The 13,781-nt window shown below is 43.6% G+C and overlaps 1 protein-coding gene across 5 annotated transcripts in view; it reads left to right on the top strand.

Moving 5' to 3' along the window:
• LOC142665207 (protein-L-isoaspartate(D-aspartate) O-methyltransferase-like) overlaps positions 1-5,244 on the top strand; it is a 65,544-nt gene extending 60,300 nt beyond the window's left edge. For all 5 annotated transcript variants that reach the window (XM_075844812.1, XM_075844808.1, XM_075844811.1 and 2 more), the window contains 2 exons: positions 1,128-1,297; positions 4,215-5,244. In XM_075844812.1, coding sequence (XP_075700927.1) covers positions 1,128-1,297; positions 4,215-4,227 — 183 coding nt within the window. In that variant the 3' untranslated portion in view covers positions 4,228-5,244. The remainder of the gene's footprint in view (positions 1-1,127; positions 1,298-4,214) is intronic.
• Positions 5,245-13,781: the final 8,537 nt, after the last annotated feature.

Raw genomic sequence — 13,781 nt, 5'->3', positions numbered from 1 at the left:
CGATTTTTAGCTTTATGCTTAATGCCCAAGTGGGCGTGTTTTTACGTTAGACCAAGTGGGTGTTGAACAGGGGAGTGTATGACGCTGACCAATCAGCATCATGCACTCCTCTCCATTCATTTACACAGCACATAGCGATATAGTTATATCACTATGTGCAGCCACATAAACACACTATAACATTACTGTAGTGTCCTGATAATGAATATACATTACCTCCAGCCAGGACGTGATTTCTATTCAGAATCCTGACACTTCTGTAGCGTCTCTGTGAGATTCCAGCAAGGCAAGCGTAATCTCGTGAGATTACGATGTAACCTGTCCTTTCAAACGAGATTACACTTGCCTTGCTGGAATTTCACAGAAAAGATTCAGAAGTGTCAGGGTTCTGAGTACACATGACGTCCTGGCTGGTAGCGATGTATATTCATTATCAGGACACTGCAGTAATGTTATAGTGTGTGTATGAAGCTGCACATAACTATATAACTATTGCTAGTGCGGTGTAAATGAATGGAGAGAAGTGCATGATGCTGATTGGTCACTCATTGGTCAGCGTCATGCACTCCGCTGTACAACGCCCACTTGGTCTAAAGTAAAACACGCCCACTTAGGCATTAAGAAACTCATTAGCCTAAAGATAAAAATCGCTCAAAGTGGTTTAAAACAGATAGTTTTTCTAAATAAAAAGCATTACTGTCACCTACATTATAGCGCCGATCTCCTTATATAGAAAATAGGGCACTTATATTGTGGTGACAGAATCTCTTTAAGCCTTTTTTTTTTTATTAAACAAAGACAAAGTGTGTCAAACGCTTTAAACGAACAGTGCGTGTTTTTTTGTTTTTTTTCCTGCCTTCCATTGAGGTTTAAATGCGGAAAATAGGGCATTTTTTTGGTGCGGATTCTGATGCAGTTTCCACGTCAAAACCTGCGCAAAAAAAATGCTGTCAACTAGGCCTTGTAGACCGATATATAAACAGAGTAGGCGCCAAATGCTCTAAAGCTTGGAACAATCTATATTGCTACATCCTTTTGGTCCATGTCATCTCTATAAATCATGTGATCACTATATTATTGCTAATGTTAATCCTTGACTAACCATTTTCTACTTTTATCTTGAGCAGTTGCTGAATCAGTTGAAGCCAGGAGGAAGGCTTATCCTACCGGTGGGACCCGAAGGTGGAAGTCAGATTCTCGAGCAATATGATAAAGATAGTGCTGGGATTATCACAAAATCTCGCTTAATGGGTGTAATGTATGTTCCGCTGACCGACAAAAAAAAGCAATGGCCAAAGTAAGAACAAGTTGAGATCTTTATCATCCATAGCCCCTAAAAAGGAACCTGTCACCAGATTTTAGGGCACTAAACCACTAGCATGTCTATCTACTACTAAGGTTTAGAGTCCTAAACGTGCCACTCTCAAACCTGCCCGCTTTAGCATTTTGCTACAGTGAGAGCCCCTTCCCAATGTCTAACCAGTTTAGATGCTGCAGTTGCTATTGTGGCAACTGAGGGGGTTAAATGGCTGGGCTAGGAGACTCCAATCTCGGCCGTTGCAGTAGAGTGTCAGCTGTAATACACAGCTGACACCCACTGCGGATGGTGTGGGCACAGCACCTGCACCATCTCTGTGCCAACATTTACTTCGTGTTCACTACCGTACAGGCACTATAAATGTACGACTTATGTCGCCAAGCGGTAAAGGACATTTTTTTTTTTTGTAGGACAAGAACACATTCTTTAAGCAAGTCATTGATCTACTCCCGAGATTACGCAAAGATTTAGCTGTTTATCACAAATATTGTTACTGTCACTGTTTAACTCTGTTTAGAAATAGACCGTCCTTATGTTTTTGTCTTTAAACCCTTCTTTTTGCCCTGGATCCACATGTATATCACCGCATTTAGATGACCGTAAGGGTATGTTCACACGGCCTATTTTCGGCCGTTTTTCGGGGAAAAACGGCAGAAAAATCGGAAGCATGTCATTTCTTGGTACGTTTTTGTTGCAGTTTTCCATAGACTCTGTTGAAAAAAGCTCCAAAAACGGGCGTAAAAAACGCTGCGAAAATTGCGAGTGGCACAAAAAACTTCTGAAAATCAGGAGCTGTTTTCTGACGCTTGAATTCAGCCTAAGGTTAGGGCTACCCCGCGACTTTGGCCGCGACACAGTGACCTTTTGAAGCCAGTCCTGTGTACATCGCAGTAACGTAAGTCAATGTGGCCCACAAGTTGCTCTGGCTGTCCTAAAAAATCCAGTTTTTGCCGCAAATTGCGGGTCACAACACGCCCACATTCTGAGATGTACGCAGTGCGACACTCCAATCTTTTGACGTGCGACCTATGTTGCGGGCCAAAGTCGCCGTTTAGCCCTAGCCTAACTCTCCTACTTCTTGATGATGTTTACCTGCTTCAAAGTTCTGCAAGCAAATTATTTAATTTTAAAGGAGCCTACTCCACCTTTTTCCAAATATTACATTCATCACATCTACCTATCCAAAAACGAAATTATGTTTGAAAATTTTATTGGTGGATTAAACAGATGGAGTCTATGGCAAGAATTTATAATCCTTTAGTGGCAACTATAATAACATGGATAGTTTCTCATTTATTTCTCCGGTCCCTACTGTGACAGAGTATGATGAATCAACTCCTTACCAAAAGGATTTCAACAGTGGCCAATCCCTAAGAGAAGGCCTAGTGTTCTTTTTATTAGCTCCACGTTTTGTACATTGTCTTAGGGTGCGTTCACATATAACAGTTGCATCAGCATCAGTTTTTTTGTCTCGATTAGAACTGATGCAAAAATGTATCAGTTGCCATAGGCTTTTTCAAAATTTTTTACTACAAAGCCATCAGTTGTCATTAGTTGTCGTCAGTTTTTACCACAATGGTCCACCAAAAAGGGTAGTCTAGGGTCTGAAAATGTGCCAATTTTATCAGTGGTGCATAGTTTGTGATTGGATTACTAGATGGATTAGAAATGACAAGTACACAACATGTGACGGGATCCTGGCATGTCAGGGCTTTCTCTGCTCCGGTCTCGGCGCTAAACTGAAGTCTGACGCACACATTGTAATGTCACCTGTGTCATATTCCGTGCAAAGCCGAGGCTGACACCAAGAGGGAGAGCCCGGAAGGCAGCTGCTGTCCACTCAGATCAGATCTTCGAAGCAGCCTTGTGAACCTGCAAAGAAGCCAAACGCTAGCCCTAACTTCAGGGGGCAGCTAGTTTTTGGTGCCTTTACAGCTACCCAATCCCACCCTGCATCTCCTACCCACCCCACACCACGCTGGGATTGCTGTTTCTATTTACACGACGGGGTCCGAGTGTCTCGGTCCATTTTTTTATGGCCGATTTGTATCTGTTTTGCATTCGTGTCAGTGTTTCCATTTTTAACAGCTGACTGTGACTCGTTTTGAATTAGTTTTTCACTGTCCGTTTTTAAAAAGGATGAATTTCATGTGTAGATAATGCCACAGTGCCCCCTGTAGATAATGCCCCAGTGCCCCCCGTAGATGGAGCACCTGACGTCAATGTCCATATATGGACAGGGACGTCAGGGGCTCCCTTTAGGAACGGAAGCTCTGGCAGGGGATTCTGCACCAGGCACCTGACGTCACTCTCCATATATTGAGTGACGTCAGGGGCTCCTACTGGAGCGGGATCCCCGGCCACATAGTCAGCAACGCTCTGGCCGTGGTTTCCACTCCTAGAGGGAACTACAGTGTCCCTATCTATGGGAGAGTTAGTGCTATCTACAGGGGGGGCATGGGTGGCACTACATTCCGTTCCTGCTCCCTGGCCAGAGGGTCGGCAATGCTCTGGCAGGGGATTCCCACACCGGGTGCTGCTAGAAGGTGGATGCTGCAGCACCCGTCGGTCATCCGGCTACAGTGAATTAAGATAGGATACGGAGCAGGTAACGTTTTTGGATCCGGCTCCTGCACAAGTCCAGCTCCGTACAGAGCCACAACGTATGTCCCTTGTACCAGAACAGATTCTATAGAAGTCTATGGGATCCGTTCTAGCATCAGTTTCCCTCCGGCTTTTCTGCAACGCGCCGGAGGGAAACAAAGGGACAACGGACATATGTGAACGGGCTCCTTACATAGTCTCTTAATATATTTTCTAAAGGGGAATAAGAACTGACTTTTAATAACTGTGCTAGACTTCTGTGAAATGTAATTCATATTTCCTTTTATCATAGGGATGATCTGTGAAAAGTTTTCGGTTCATCCCAAGACAACAGAGCGCAGAACAATTGGTTATCAAAGACGATTTCCAAGATGATGCTGAGATCTCAAGAGGCAGCTTTGTTGTAAAGGCATTGTGCTGGATCCATGTTGGTGTTGGGCTATAAATTAACCCTATTGACTTTAGTCACGAGCTTTTAAATGCTTACACATATTTCTATATGGATGCCATGAGGATCGGTATAAATATGGAATTAGGAGGCAGCACATAAGATAGATACCCAAATACAGTTTTCCTTCCTTTCACATTGCGGTGCGACAGAAGGAGGGAACGACAACTGCTGTATTTAAAGATGGTCTAATATTTTGAAGACCCCACAGACATTATTTGTTCACTGCAGATTAAGGGTAGTTCTGGCGTTTGAATGCATCTCCTGACAGAATTTTTAAAGTGACAGGGGCTTCCGGTGTTGTACAGTTGCCAAGGCAACCAGACCGTCCACACTCCCGGCTGCTACTCTAACCGTTAGGCCTAATTCACACGGGCATGTTCAGTCTGTGATATAAGGACTGTATGTCGGCAGTGTTTCCCAGACCGAACACACTGCAGGGAGCCGGACTCCTAGCGTCATAGTTATCTATGACACTAGGGGTCCCCGCCCGGGAAAACTGCCCCGTGCTGTAATCATGTTTTCAGTACGGGACAGTTTCCGGCAGTGAGGCAGGGACTCCTAGCGTCATATATAACTAAATACTGCCAAAATACGGTCCGTATATCACGGACCGAACATGGTCATGTGAATTAGGCCTTACTAATTAACTTCTGTCAGAAGAAACAGCCAGATGTGTAGCTGGAACCCCCCTTTAAAAGAAAAAAAAAAATCACTTTTTATTCAACGCATGTTATACGGGATTTTTGTTTTTCTTCATTTGTATGGAATTGCTGTTTAAAAATTTACCTATTGTTTTTTGGGTGGGTTGCAGATTGTTTTTTAGGAACAACATTTTGTGCTAATCCATTAAATATGTTTATAGAGAGTCGGAGCTCTGTTGTTGTGGTGTTTTTTTTGGGGGGGGAGGTTAATGCCTATTTCCCCCGTTTCCCTGCACACCATAGCGTTACGTGATACAATTCTTGCTGCAGTCACCACTAGGAGGAGCTCTCTAGATTTATATAGCCCCCATTAATAATAAATATGACTCCGTAAGAGCCTCCTAGTGGCGGCTGCAGGCAGAATTTTATTATGTAACTATTGTGTGAATAGAATCTGGGAATTTGGAGCGCTTTCACAACAATTGAAGTCTACTAAAGATTTATTAATTAATCTACACAAAATTTAGACAAAGAAAGATGAACAAAATAAAGGATAAACTCAACTCAAAATCTGATTTTCGGGTACCTGACTTGCATCTCTGTTATCCCCCCCATGTCATGCTTACAGGAGACCAGAAAGCAGAGATATGAGGAGCTGGTGGGGACCAAAAAAAATATGCTTTTTTTTTTTTCATTTAACCCTTCAGAACCACTGTCTTGAATGAGCAAACACTCATTTGTCAGCTGATCACATGATTTATGGACTATAAAATTGTTGATGGCAGCACTTCTCCCCATGTAAATGAGATTTGCTTTTGACAATTATGCTAGCTGATGGGGGCCGTACAATCATTTTTACCCATACAGAAAGCATCGGCCCGTGTAAAAGGGCCTGTTAATGAGCGTCGACCGACTTGCTATATTGTACAAGTACCGGTTAACAAGCCGCATTAAAGCAAATAAAGGTCAAACATGGTACATGTCAGCACCGTAAACTATGCAAAGGCTATAAAATGTAATTGTGGGTTGGGGGAGGCCGTCAGGTTAGGCCCTCGATGGAGAAATAGAAGGACAATTATCAATCTTAGTAGTGACTGCAGGTCTGACTCATGTGCATTGCACTCTACCCCATCTCAAGGAGACATAGGGCAGTCAGCCTTGGGGGGCAGTAGACCCCGGTTGAGTCCCATATCCTGCGGGGGGAGTTAGCAAAATGTTTGGGCCATCCAACGTAGTGGCAGCCCCATCACAGACATGTGGGCCTGGCAAGTTCTAAGCCACTGTGGGAGGCAGGTGTAGCCTCTGTAAGGCAGGGAGGAATGAGAGAGAGCCAGCTGTGGAAGCTATGTGTGAGCTCTTTCAGGATCCCTCATGGTGCGGTGGGTATGGAGTTAGTAAAGCGCGTGACACTTCCGACATGGCGCTAAGACGGGTCGTGGCCTTACTGTGCGCAAAGTAGCTCTGTATGTCAAGACTTAATGGTGCAGGAGCGGCAGTGCCGGTGTTTGTGAGGACAGCTCTTCATCCCATCATCACGTACTCGGGAGAAATTGCTTTCCAAGTGTTGGGGTTCTTTTTTGCCTTTATTTGTTGAGAAAATGAAAAATTTTGAGCTAAAACTACATCTTATTGAAGAAAAAGGATTTTTTTATTTTCACTGCCGAATGCTAATAAAATCTGAAACACCTGTGGGGTTAAAATGCTCACTACACCCCTAGATGAATTCTTCAAGGGGTGTAGTTTCGTGAATGGAGTCACTTTTGGGGAGTTTCCACTGTACTGGTACCTTGGGGGCTTTGCAATAGCGACATGGCGCAGAGAAACCAATCCAGCAAAATCTGTACTCCAAATGCCGCTCCTTCCGTTCTGATCCTTGCCGTGTGCCCAAACAGCAGTTTATGACCACATATGGGGTATTTCCGTACTCCAGAGAAGTTGCTTTACAAATGTTGGGGTTCTTTTTTTCCTTATTTGTTGAGAAAATTAAAAATTTTGAGCTAAAGCTACATCTTATTGAAGAAAAATAATTGTTTTTATTTTCATTGCCCAATTCTAATAAATTCTATGAAACACCTGTGGGGTCAAAATGCTCACTACAACCATAGATGAATTCTGCAGGGGGTGTAGTTTCCTAAATGGAGTAACTTTTTTGGCGGTTTCACTGTTTTGGTCCCTCGGGGGCTTTGCAAATGCGACATGGCCTCCGCAAACCATTCCTGCTAAATTTGAGCTCCAAAAGCCATATGGTGCTTTTTCCCTTCTAAGCCCTGCCGTGTGTCCAAACAGCTGTTTATTACCACATGTGGGGTATTGTTTTACTCGGGAGAAATTGCTTTACAAATGTTCCGGTGCTTTTTCTCCTTTAGTCTTTGTGGAAATTAGAAAAAAATTAGCTAAACCTATATTTTCTTTAAAAGAATGTAGATTTTCATTTTACAGCCTAATTTCAATAATTTCTGCAAAAAAAATCTGCGGGCTCAAAATGCTCACTATACTCCTAGATAATTTCCTCAAGGGGTGTAGTTTCCAAAATGGGGTCACTTTTGGGGAATTTCCACCGTTTTGGCACCGCAAGAGCCCATCAAACCTGACATGGTGCCTAAAATATTTTCCAATAAAAAGGAGGCCCCAAAATCCACTATGTGCTTCTGAGGCCTGTGCTTCAGCCCATAAGCACATTATCACACGAGGGCCACATGTGGGATATCTCTAAAAACGGCAGAATCTGGGCAATAAATATAGAGTTGCGTTTCTCTGGTAAAATTTTCTATGTTACAAAAAAAATTGATTAAATATGAATTTCTGCAAAAAAAAAAAATGAAATTTGTAAATTTCACCTCTACTTTGCTTTAATACCTATGAAACGTCTAAAGGGTTAAGAAACTTTCTAAATGCTCTTTTGAATACTTTGAGGGGTGAAGTTTTTAAAATGGGGTGACTTATTAAGGGTTTCTAATATTAAGGCCCTAAAAGCCGCTTCACAACTGAACTGGTCTCTGTAAAAATAGCCTTTTGAAATTTTCTTGAAAATGTGAGAAATTGCTGCTAAAGTTCTAAGCCTTGTAACGTTCTAGAAAAATAAAAGGACGTTCAAAAAACAATGTTAATCTAAAGTAGACATATGGGGGATGTTAGTTAGCAACAATTTTGTGTGTTATAACTGCCTGTCTTAGGCTGGGTTCACACGACCATGTTACGTCCGTAATGGACGGAACGTATTTCGGCCGCTAATCCCGGACCGAACACAGTGCAGGGAGCCAGGCTCCTAGCATCATAGTTATGTACGATGCTAGGAGTCCCTGCCTCGCTGCCGGACAACTGTCCCGTACTGTCCCCTGCACTGTGTTCGGTCCAGGATTAGCGGCCGAAATACGTTCCGTCCATTACGGACGTAACATGGTCATGTGAATCCAGCCTTACAAGCAGAAACATTTAAATGGAGAAAAATGCTAATTTTTGCAATTTTACGCTAACTTTTGGTGTTTTTCACAACTAAATACTTAAATGTATCGAGCAAATTTTGGCAGTAACATAAAGTCCAATGTGTCACGAGAAAACAATCTCAGAATCGCTTGGATAGGTAAAAGCATTCCAGAATTAGGCTGGGTTCACACGTGGCGGAATTTCACTTAAATTCCGCTGCGGACACTCCGCAGCGTTAATCCGCAGCGGAGCCGTTTGTCCATTGACTTACACTTTAATTTAGCAGTGTTCGTTTAGACGAGGCGTAAAATTCCGCTGCGGAGCATAGGCTGCGGAGCGGAATTTGGTGTCCGCAGCATGCTCTGTCTGTTGCGGAGCAGTGGCGCACTCATGGCGGAATTTCTCCATTGACTTCAATGGAGATTCTAATTTCCGCAATGAAGTCCGCAGCTGTCATGCACATGTTGTGTGCTGCGGATCCGTCTTGCTTTTTTAACTTGACATTTCTTCATTCTGGCTGGACCTATGTATTTCTAGGTCTACAGCCAGACAGAGGAAGTCAATGGGGCTCCCGTAATGACGGGAGCGTTGCTAGGAGACGTCGGTAAATAGTCACTGTCCAGGGTGCTGAAAGAGTTAAGCGATCGGCAGTAACTGTTTCTGCACCCGGGACAGTGACTACCGATCCCAATATACATGTATCTGTAAAAAAAAAAATGAAGTTCATACTTACCGAGAACTCCCTGCTTCTGTCTCCAGTCCGGCCTCCCAGGATGACGTTTCAGTCTAAGTGACGGCTGCAGCCAATTACAGGCTAATCACAGGCTGCAGCGGTCACATGGACTGCCGCGTCATCCAGGGAGATCGGGCTGGATGCCGAAGGAGGGACGCGTCACCAAGACAACGGGCGGTAAGTATGAATTTCTTTGACTTTCACAAGGGAAAGTGCTGTCCCTTCTCTCTATCCTGCACTGATAGGGAGAGGGGAAGTACTTTTACCGCAGTCCGCAGCAGCTAGTCCGCATCAATTTACTGCACATTTTGTGCAGATCCGCAGCAGAATCTGCAACGCAGATTCTGTGCGGCATTGATGCGGACAGTTGCGGAGGAAATCCGCCACGTGTGGTCATGCCCTTATTACCACATAAAGTGAAACATGTCAGATTTGAAAAAGGAGGCTCCGTCCTGAAAGTCAAAAGTGGCCAGAGAGGGAAGGGGTTAATCACATGGAAAATTCCAGGAAAATTCTTTATAAACGGCATTATACCCCTCAAAAATTAGCAAAATTATATCAAGGAGTGAATTACAAGTGTTGGAGATGCCAGAGAGCTGAGGCAGGTATGAAACACATATGGTGGGATTCTGATGTTGTGAACAGACTGTGGAAAGCTGTTGGACACTTATTATCGGTCGTTTGCGGAACTAATTTTACTTTATCCCGTTTACAATGCTTATCTATTGACCTCGACTAAACGCCCTTTTACACGAGCCAAATATCAGTTCATATGAACGCTCGTTCCCGATCATTGCTCATTCATCAGCTGATCTGCTCGTTTATGCACCATTAACCTCTTAACGCCAAAGGACGGATATATCCGTCCTCTGCAGCTGCTAGTTCGCGCAGGAGGACGGATATATCCGTCCTGTGATGGCGCGGGTACTGCCACTGTACCCACGCGATCAGCGGCAGGAGCACGGGTGTTATACACAGCCTGGCTCCTGCTGCAACTGCCGGAATCTAAGTGCGCTCCGATTCCGGCAGTTTAACCCATTAAATGCCGCTGTCCATAGTGACAGCGACATCTAATGTGTTTGACAGAGGGAGGGAGCTCCCTCTGTCACCCCATCGGCGCCCCCGCAAAGAAATTACGGGTCGCCGTCGGGTTTCCATGGCAGCCGGGGGCCTAACAAAGACCCCCAGGTCTGCCTTCAGCAAATGCCTGTTAGGCCATGCCAGAGGCATGACCGAACAGATTGCCTGTCAGTTTTAGGCCGGATTCACACGAGCGTGCACACGCAAAAAACGCTGCATTTTGCGAGCGTAAAAGGCACTTGACCGCCCCATATGATGCGCGGCTGCGTGCTTTTCGCGCAGCCGCCATCATTATGACACTCCATTTGGATGTTTGTAAACAGAAAAAGAACGTGGTGCTTTTGTGTTTTCATTCATCCTTTTCACAGCTGTTGCGCAAATCACGCTAGTCCCACGGAAGTGCTTCCGTGTCGTGCGCGTGATTTTCACGCACCCATTGACTTCAATGGGTGCGTGATGCGTGAAATACGAAGAAAGAACGGACATGTCGTGACTTTTTCGCAACAGACCAACGCTGCATAAAAATCACGCACATGTCTGCACGGCCCCATAGACTAACATAGGTTCGTGCGACGCGTGTGAAAATCACGCACGTTGCACGGACGTATATCCCGTTCGTCTGAATAAGCCGTTACACTAACAGGCAATAATGCTTTGATACACCAAGTATACCAAAGCATTATATATGCGATCGGCAGATCGCATAGTGAAGTCCCCTGTGGGACTAAAAAAAAAAAAAGTAAATCAGTTAGTTTGTGAAAAAAATAAATAAATTACAGTCAAAATAAAACTTTTTTTTTTTGCCCAAAAAGTGGTTTTATTTAGTAAAAGTGTCAAAACAAATAACACATACACGTATACGGTATCCCCACGATCGTAACAACTTGAACAATAAAATGAACACATTAATCCGCCGGATGAACGGCGTAAAAAAAAAAAAAAAAAAAACAACGGCAAAATTCTCTCTTCTCCCCTTCCCACCCATAAAAAATGTAAAAGTTAATCTATAAGTCCTATGTACCCCAAAATAGTACTAATAAACTACACATTGTCCCGCAAAAATCAAGCCCACGTACGGCCACATCGACGGAAAAATAAAAAAGTTACGGCTTTTGGAATGCGGCGATGCAAAAACAAGTAATTTTTTTTCTATAAACGTAGGAAAACATATAAAACCTTTACATATTTGGTATCCCTGTAATCGTGCCGGCCCATAGAATAAAGCTAACATGTTATTTACGCTGCATAGTAAACGGCGTAAATTTATAACGTGAAAATCAATGCTGGAATAGCTGCTTATTTTCAATTCTCTCCTAAAATAAAGTTAATAAAAGTTAATCAATATGTTATAAGCATCTAAAAATGGTGCAATTACAAAATACAACTCGTCCCGCAAAAAACAAGCCCTTGTACGGCTATGTCGACGTAATAAAAAAAGAGTTACGACTCTTGGAATGCGACCGTGAAGAAACAAAAAATAATCCTTGGTCATTAACGTGCAAAATCGCCTGGTCATTAAGGGGTTAACGATTATCATTGTCGCCTTTTTCTGTGTTTTTGTGTATATATGTCCCGCTTGTTTTTATCTGTATGGTTTATAGATCAGGAACAATAAGTTCCAGTTAGGGAGTTAAGGACTCGCAAGTCTGGGGATCCTTGTCGTGGATTGCGAGCTTGCGTCCTTTTGGCCAAAATGGTTACCAATACCCCAGGTATTTTTCATTATTATGTATATTCGCTTCTCTTGGACACAGCCGGGTCTTTGATGCTGGGAGAGCATGGTGTGTTGTTGTTTGGCATAGCAAGCAGGGTAGCCCGCTCTATGAATTATCAAGGCGTCACAAATAGGCTTCTACCTGGCTATACACGTTGTGCCTCATGACCTACACACTATCCCTCCATGTTTCACTCACTTGCACCCCATTATCCATTTATTTCTATTGAGGCACTTCATTTATTACTGCCCCCTATATTTCACTTATAGTATTACACTTGCACACACACTATTCATTTATTATTTCTTACTACACATCCCATGCACCACACACCACTCCCCTCAAGACTAGTGGGAGTGGCTATTATTATTTAAAGCACCTGCTCGCCCTTTCATCAGCATTTCTGGCCTGGCTGTGTCTATTTGGAAGTATGGCCTTTTTCTGTGTTTTTATTATCATTGTCTCCATTGTAAACCGGGACATGCGCTGCCGACATGATAATAATAATGTATGGGGACGAGCCATCGAAATAACGAGATCTCGTCCCCATACATAGCTCCTTGGGAAAGGAGCAAACGAGTGCTGATTAACAAGTTGTCTCGTTGATCGACACTCCTTTCCATGGCCCTAATTGGATACTGTGTAATAGGACCTTTATTTATTCATCATTTCAGAACGGTTATCTTTCATATGCTAATGGTACTAGATTAAAGATAGCAAAACTCCAGAAAAATCCAGACCCTCCCTCACTAGCTGAAATCATCAGTTTGGTCAAAGATAATTGCACTTCTGAAAAGACCATTGCTCTTAATTTAAACAGGTTTCCCGTTTCTTGAAAACTGGGATAGTTGGTTGCATTCTAAATACAATAAAGTCTCTATCCGGAACTATTATTATATAAATGTTATTGAATATCCTGATAATATCACTTTGGTCCCTGGAATTGATTTAATGTAATTGATTATTCAAATGCCTACACTTTTCCTTAGGCCCCATGTACACGAACGTAAAAACGCCTGTAATCACGGGCCCAAAGACTTCTATTGGCCACGGGTACGTCCCCGTATGCTTACGGCAAGGTGCCCGGGCCGTTGAAAAATATAGAACATGTCCTATTTCAGGCCATAATTAGGGCACGGGCAGGCCCATAGAAGTCTATGGGGCTCCCGTAATTACGGATGACTACGTGTGTGCACCCATAATTACGGGAGCGTTGCTAGGCAACGTCAGTAAATAGTCACTGTCCAGGGTGCTGAAAGAGTTAAACGATCGGCAGTAACTGTTTCAGCACCCTGGACAGTGGCTACCGATCACAATATAGATAAAGCTGTAAAAAAAAAAAAAAAAGACGACGACCATACTTACCCAGAATTCCCTGCTTCTTCCTCCAGTCTGGCCTCCTGGGATGACGTTACAGCCCATGTGACCGCTGCAGCCAATCACAGGCAAATCACTGGCTGCAGCGGTCACATGGACTGCGCGTCATCCAGGGAGGTCGGACTGGATGTCAAGAGAGGGACGCGTAACCAAGACAACGGCCGGGTAAGTATGAATTTCTTTTACTTTTATTACGGAAAGGGCTGTCCCTTCTCTCTATCCTGCACTGATAGAGAGAAGGGGCTGCCGATTACTGCAGTGTAATATTGCAGAGAAAACGTGCCCATAAATACGGGTGGAATACGGGTGACACCGGACCCGTATTTACGAGCACGGGTCTGTAAATACTGGTGCAATACGGGTCGAATATGTGTGTCCAAGGACCCGAATTTACGGCAGTATTTACCGGTGGACAAAAATACGGTCGTGTGCATGAGGC

The sequence above is a fragment of the Rhinoderma darwinii genome, chromosome 12 (assembly GCF_050947455.1).
Source record: "Rhinoderma darwinii isolate aRhiDar2 chromosome 12, aRhiDar2.hap1, whole genome shotgun sequence".
Taxonomy (NCBI): Eukaryota; Metazoa; Chordata; class Amphibia; order Anura; family Rhinodermatidae; genus Rhinoderma; species Rhinoderma darwinii.
This window is presented reverse-complemented; position numbering and strand designations above follow the sequence as displayed.